General features: G+C 28.7%; 1 protein-coding gene across 1 annotated transcript; it reads left to right on the forward strand.

Annotated features, from left to right (window-relative positions):
* The first annotated feature begins 624 nt into the window (after positions 1-624).
* Positions 625-6609, forward strand: LOC117182930 (odorant receptor 49b-like). Its single transcript, XM_033376044.1, has 5 exons — positions 625-905; positions 2382-2765; positions 5603-5810; positions 6045-6200; positions 6559-6609. Exons 1-5 carry the CDS (start codon positions 625-627, stop codon positions 6607-6609), a joined length of 1080 nt encoding a protein of 359 aa, XP_033231935.1.
* Positions 6610-7166: the final 557 nt, after the last annotated feature.

A 7166-nucleotide genomic window follows, 5' to 3' on the forward strand; every position in this document is an offset into this window, starting at 1 on the left:
TTTTTAAATTTATTATTATTTACAGAAAATAACATTGCTCTTGAAAAAGGCACAATGATGAATAGTCAAGCTATTGTTGAGAATTTCTTATCTATAGTTATAATTAGAATGATTGCCTTCTTGAATAATAAATCAGTTTTCTAGAGCCGGATGGGTTCCTAAAGAATATAGTCGCTCGCACAATGCTGTCTATCATTAAAATAATTACATTTAATTACGACAATTATTAACAGATGTGACATTGTCTTTTGCAATTGAAGTATCTTTCTCATGGAGAATTATAAATTAAAATCAATATTTGAGGAGGTGGGGACTGCAAACGCATCATTCAGTTGCGTGCCTTCGAGGGCTTCCGTAGTATATTCTATAGAGTAATACTAACACTGAATACCTATTATAAACATTTTCTGTAAAGAAGATCACCTTTCGTTTCGCTAGGAAGCATTAGACTTAGAAGATTGGAAAGTACTTATTGATATGATGTCTAAGATAAACGCGATTAATGTAACACCGAATCAAAATATTGCATCGAAAAGATCAATAAAGGACATCTTACCATCCACATTGTTTTTAATGAAATTTTGTGGTCTTTGGGAACCATTTAATACGAATATTTTTTCAAAAATGGTTTATACCGCTTATAGTATTGTTGTATTGCTTTTTATGGTTACAGTTGGAATTTCATTGGTGTTCCTGATACTATTTACAACTGAAAACACAAAGGAAGTGTTTATTGAAAATTCCTTTTTACTCTTTACGATATTTAATGGATGGGTTAAAGCTCTAATAGTTTTTCTCAGGCGCAAAGATATCAAATTACTATTAGAAGGTTTATTGGAAGATCAGTGCCAACCGTTGGATTCAGCAGAGCTCGAAATACAGAAAAAAATTGACAAAGGTGCAAGGTGAGTTGAAATTGTTTCTTAAAATTCGAAAATAACTGCTACTAAAATAATTGAGATTTATAATTATCCTACTTTCTCTACAAAATTGTCAACTATCTACAGCATTTGTATCCAAGTTTGGGATAACAAATATTTGTAGGATGTAAGTATTTGATTCCAGGGTGGCCACTGGAACTGGATAATAAAAAAGCCAGAAAATTATAGGGAATTTATTTTCTGACCATTCATTTGTTTTAATTCTTAAGCTTAGTAGAAAACCCTATTCAATGAATTTTAAAACAAGATAGTTTTCAAAGTTATTAAAATGTTTACAGCCTTTAATTTAAAATGTTTACGTGTTATTGTGTCAAGGCCTTCACAGTTCCAGAATTTTTCTTTCATAAGGTTCCAAATTCTTATAAATTGAAAAATTAAAAACTGTTGGCTTTTAAATTCAAATATTTAAAATTTGCAAAATTAAAAATGGAATTTTTTCAATTACTGCTATTTTGCATACATCAAAATAAAATAATTTTAGATGAAAAATAAACAAAAATCATTTTTGATTTAGGGGCGCTTCAAATAGCAAACATGTAAATTTAAACTATACTTTACCATTTTTACTCGAAATCCTTTAAAGTTCGATTAATTTATGTCCACTTTTTAATTAAAATAATACATTAATTAAAATGAAAAAACATTATCGCTTAAACACTTTAATATTATTTTCTATGAATAATGCTGGAAAACTGCGTTTTTTCTGAACTTTTCAATTTTTTGCATCACTGATGAAATATCTTAATAATAATTAAAATGAAACATTACTTCCTTTTACGTTCAAAAATCCAGACTGGGCATTTCTTTATATAGCTTCTTCGTAATTTTATTGCTTTTTTATACGACGTTATATTATTAGTACCCAAAATAATGTGAAGAAGAAAATTGGTTCCGATAAAATATGACAATTTACTTAGAAATTACATGGGACAAATTTTGATTGTATCTCAGAATTTGTGCTTTAAATTATCACAACTGAGTCGATGTCAAGGGAGCATAAAACCAAAGAAATCTTATTGACAACGAATTTTGAAAATTTACATCCTGAAGAAGAGCAAAACAGAGAAATTTCTGTTTTATAAAAACTGTTTCTTTTCGGCAGCCGTCTGAATTACTGCACTACTAATTAATTTAAAAAATTTAGTTATAAAAATTGCTTGAAGAAACTAAAATATCTATGGCAATTAGTGTGAAGCTTTTGAAAATAAAAATAGTAGAATTCTTTATATTAGTTATCTTTTATTAATGGGAGTATCAATCTGATGGTATTCATAGACAGCTTGTATTCTTTTTTTCGTGTATTCTTTTTAAAGTCTGCGAAATGTAAAAAGTAATCTAATGAGAAAATCGATCTAATTCTGAAACGTTATTGTGCAATTCTAAATACATAGTGGGAAGAATTCGGATAAATACCTAGTTAAATTTCATTATGTGGTGCAGGAACTTGACTCTAAGATACTCAACTTTAGTTGGAATATGCTTGACAGTACAATATATGGGAGTAGTATTTTGTAATGGAGATGAGAAAATAGAATTCTTGAATGTGTGGCGTCCGTATAATTTAAAAGTGAATGTATACTATTGGATCACCTGGGTTCATGAATTTTTGGGCCATATTGTAACAGCGACTGTGCACGTAGCTGTTGATACTTTAATACCTGGATTAATGATCCAACTAAGTTGTCAACTAAAATTCTTGCGACATCGATTGAAAAGGATTCCTCGTCGGACTGAGAATATTTTAAGGGCTGATGTCGGAAAACGAAATGTATTAGAAAGATATTTGATTTCAGCAACTGTAAGACATCAGAATATCATATATGGGTAAGTTGATATTCAATGTTCATGTATGGGTCATTCACTGAAAACAGAGCACTAATGTGCCTAAGCGATAAATGATTGAAAACATTCCAGGTTACCTAGATTGTTTTGCTATGAATCTTGTATGTATTATGAGTAGTTCTGAAAAGAGATTTTTATTTAAGTCTCCCTAATAGCTTAACGGAAAAGCACCCAACCGGCATTCGAAAGTTATGTGGTTTGATTTCCAGTGGATCAATGGAGTAGATCTTTTTTAGAAAAATTTTAATTAAAGATTAAAACAAAAATTATTTGTTCTTCTAGTCTGTAAAGACGTTAAGTATTTTCTGTTATCTGAAGAGTTAACTTGGCCTATATCTTTAATTTCTATTTTTAGTTAGTGGAATGATATCTACAAGGAATGATGGTAACGATCTTTGATGATAATACAGTCTTTCAAATTATTTATACTGATTATTAAATGCTTAAATAAATTTTTAAAACAATTTATTATTGATAAAGGCACTTTTCTTTTAGAATGAAATCAAAAGGTCACGGTTTTTAAAATAATTTTTTAACTTTTTAGTAAGAGCGAGGTAATAATCAACTAAAATGGACAGGTATAATCGTTTAAAAAGTTCAATATTAGTTTTAATAATATTTCTTAGAATAATGCTAAAAAAATTCGATTTTTTCTAGTTTCAACTTTTTGCCAACATTTCAATTATAATGAGATAATAATTAATGCAAGCTAACAAAAATAATTCCTTAAATAATTTGTTTTTACTTTAAATAATATTCTCTTTGAATAAAACAAAAATTTTCGGATAAAGAGCGGGTAAAGCGGATACAGTTCGGGATAAAACAATTTGCAAATAGCGAGCAACTGTTAATTCTTTCCGCTTTCTTCTATCCTTTTATAAAAAAAAACTATTCAGCGTTCATTACATAGCCCGTCCTAAAAATTGTACAATAGATGAGACTAGTTATTTCCCGTCAATTTTGGGTCGCTGAATCCAAAACCGGGCTCAAATTCTCTATCACATCATAACATTTTAAAGTATCCCTTTCAAATGGCGTTAAGTTTGGCTGAAATATCTTTTTTCTTTGCCAAGATAATCAATTTTGAAAATTTCAAATATTAAGAATTGTATAGGCCCGGAAATACACAGGTGTTTCGGGCTTGTGGGTTTGGGGTTTGTGAATTTGGAGTTTGTGGCTTGTGAGCTATACCACTATAATACAAAGCCGTGGGTATTTCTGGGCCTGTAAAACTCTTAATATTTGAAATTTTCAAAATTAAATATCTTGGCGAAAAAAAAAGATATTTGAGCATTTTATTTCTGAATCCCGATTTGGATTCAGCAACCCAAAATTTACCGGAAATGACTAGTCTCATCTATTTTACAGTTTTTAAGTTGGGTTGTGTTATCTACTCATTTTAATGTGTAGAGGTGTGTGGAAGAAAAAAAGGTTTATTAATTTATCTAATTGATATAAAAAAAATTATAGTATCACATAATGAACGTTGTAGATTGTTTTTTTTTTTGAAGTAAAAGTTTGGCGATACAATGACTTGCTTCTTATCAACAAGATGATATTTGCTTACGATACTATTTTTTAATGTTAAAAAAAATTATATAAAAAATTATAAGTAATATAAATAATGTGGACATTATTTTACAGGCAGAGAATAGTAATTGTTTTCTTAGTTTTTCATATATAATATTCCAAGTGGAATTTAGTTGTTTGTTCATAAACTTAAAAAATAATATCAAATGACATATTTCCATTACTCAGTTGAAAAACAAAAATTTGTTCGCTATTGACATCAAAACAAAATTTTAAACAAATAAAACTCAAGAATCGCTGGCGCATATCAATTCAAAATTTAATTCTCGATATTAATATTAAACTAATTTAAAAATGGTTAAGGATTTTATTCTAGAAGTTATCGTGAACTTTGTATTTTGATCACGCCGCACTGCATTGTGGCGCTCGTTGAGCGTGGACTTGTTGAGACTATGTGGGCGTACAAAAAATATAACTGCAAGTTACAAAGTGTCCATTTTTTCAATCGACGCAGAAGATGAGAATGAATCAAAATATATTTCAAGAAAAAATAAAAATTATGTCTTTGAGAGAAAAATTTAATCTAAGTTTAATTTTAATTTTTTTAAGCCACCTCTTGAAACAAAATTTTGTTTTCGAATTGTATTTTAAAAACTATAAATTAAACTTTACAGTAGCATAAATTAATTATATCTAATCAATAGTTTAAGAGATTTGGGTGTTTCAAAAAAGTCGGGTCTGAAAATTTAAATTCTTTTAACTGTCTAAATTTAAAAAATTGAGATTTAATATAAATCTCTAAGACAAAACTCTAATGTAATCGGCTCTAAAAGATCCATTAACATACAAAATTTTATTTCTAACACTTCTTCAGACCTGGGGGAATTACTTTTCATAGAAACTTGTGATATTGATAAAAAAGACAAATCTGCTATTGTTGTACATATAAAGGGGCGGCTGAACTGTTTCGTCCGATGTATGGAGTTCTGATGACCAGTGTTGGAGGGAGGGGACGAAATTCTCGAAATTTTACGCAAAAAATGTTTATTCAAAGGAAAAAGCGTCTTTTATTTATAATATTTCGAAAACTGCACTTCGTTTTGTATTTCCAGAAATAAAATTGTAAATTAATATACATATTAAAACGATTCCCATGTATAGAGTTCCATACATAGAATCTATCCATGTATAGCGTACTCCATACATACCATCCATGTTCCGCCGCCCCTGCACATGTATGTCTTTTTAATATATAAAAAGAAGTATCTGAAATATTTTTATATGTGCAGGTATTCAAAAAAATTGAATAAGACATTTGAAGAAGTACTGTTTATCCAATTTTTAGTGAGCTTGATTGTTATCTGCTTTAGTGTGTTTAACATTTCAAAGGGAGGTTCAACGAATTATACCACCCTCATAATGCTTTACACATATATTGGTTGTATGTTATCTCAACTCTACCTGTACTGCTTTTATGGCAATGAGCTAATGATCTGCGTGAGTTACCCCCCCCCCCCATATTTTTTTTGTTTAGACCACTAAACTATTCAATATTTTTTGTTTCGAAGATATTCTCCAAAAATTATTTTGCGTTTAAAGAAATCCTTTTTTCATTAACTGTTACCTTTTTAAGAAAAAAAAACAATTAGTAGGTATTATTACTGACAAATAGCTTCAATTGCACTTTTTAGTTTTTTTCTTTACAACATTGTAATGTGCTTTTATGTGTAGAGTACTGATTTTCAAGAAGCTATTTCTGAAACAAACTGGGTTTCTTTCGAAGAGGAAACTAAGAAAAGTCTGATCATTTTAATGATTCGCTCTAGGAAACCTATTTTAATTTCTGTATGTTATGTGATATCAGTTAATCTAGAGTTCTTCATGCTCGTAAGTATTACGTATTTTTAAAGCAGCTATTAAGCAAATGAAATCTTCATTCCATCTTTGTATTTATAGAGAATTATTTGAAAATAATACATTAATTAAAAGTAACAAAATTCTGGAAATAAATTTTTATTTGGATCCCTAAGGATATTTATATCAAGAAACCAAAACAACAATTCAGTATTCAGAAATAAATATAATAATAATAATGCAACGAATCCAATTTTCTAAACAACATCTAATTTATATAGTTTTTTAGATAAAGATTCTTCAAACTGAAGGAAATAACAAAATAAATTATGTATTATTTTTAAAAACCAAATTATGCGTAATTAAATATTGAATTATTTATTCATTTCAGATTGTTCGGGCTTCTTATTCAGCATACAATGTTTTGAAGGATTCCGTATAAAGAAGTAAACGGAGGATTATTTGCATGGAATCTTTAGTATTTGCGCTTTATGTTAAAACAGGTTAAAACCAAACAGGTCCAGAGATAAGCTTTCCAATACAAATAAAAATAAAAATCGCATTTTTTGAGTCTTAAAATTTTTTTAAAATTATTCTTTCACTGATCACCAAAAATGTCCTATGCCCTTGCTAAATTCGACATATTATGCATGCAGTTCTCAGAAATAAGACGATCAATCAAATTTTCACTTGTTTCTGAATTTCCTCCAATTACGAAACATAATGAAATCTATCACATTCTTACTTGTTAATGACTTTCATACAGTTCTGAAACATAAGATCATCAATCACATTGTTAATTGTTCCAGAATTTGTATGCAGCTCTAAAACGGGAGACGACCAATCACACTATTATTTGACAATGAATTTCGTAATGTTCGAAAACATAAGACGAATCGTCACATTCCTATTCGATTATGAATTTCACATAGTTCTAAAAAAAGACGATTAATCAAATTATCATTTGTTTATAAATGTAGAACTCCATAAAATTTAGAA

This window comes from Belonocnema kinseyi, chromosome 2 (assembly GCF_010883055.1).
Source record: "Belonocnema kinseyi isolate 2016_QV_RU_SX_M_011 chromosome 2, B_treatae_v1, whole genome shotgun sequence".
NCBI classification, from domain to species: Eukaryota; Metazoa; Arthropoda; class Insecta; order Hymenoptera; family Cynipidae; genus Belonocnema; species Belonocnema kinseyi.

Excerpts from the sequence above, each read along its gene's own strand:
- LOC117182930 (XM_033376044.1), top strand. The coding sequence starts at position 625 with ATGGTTTATACCGCTTATAGTATTGTTGTATTGCTTTTTATGGTTACA. Across the intron at positions 906-2,381 it reads AAAATTGACAAAGGTGCAAG|GAACTTGACTCTAAGATACT; the intron begins GTGAGTTGAAAT and ends TATGTGGTGCAG. Across the intron at positions 5,811-6,044 it reads GCAATGAGCTAATGATCTGC|AGTACTGATTTTCAAGAAGC; the intron begins GTGAGTTACCCC and ends TTTTATGTGTAG.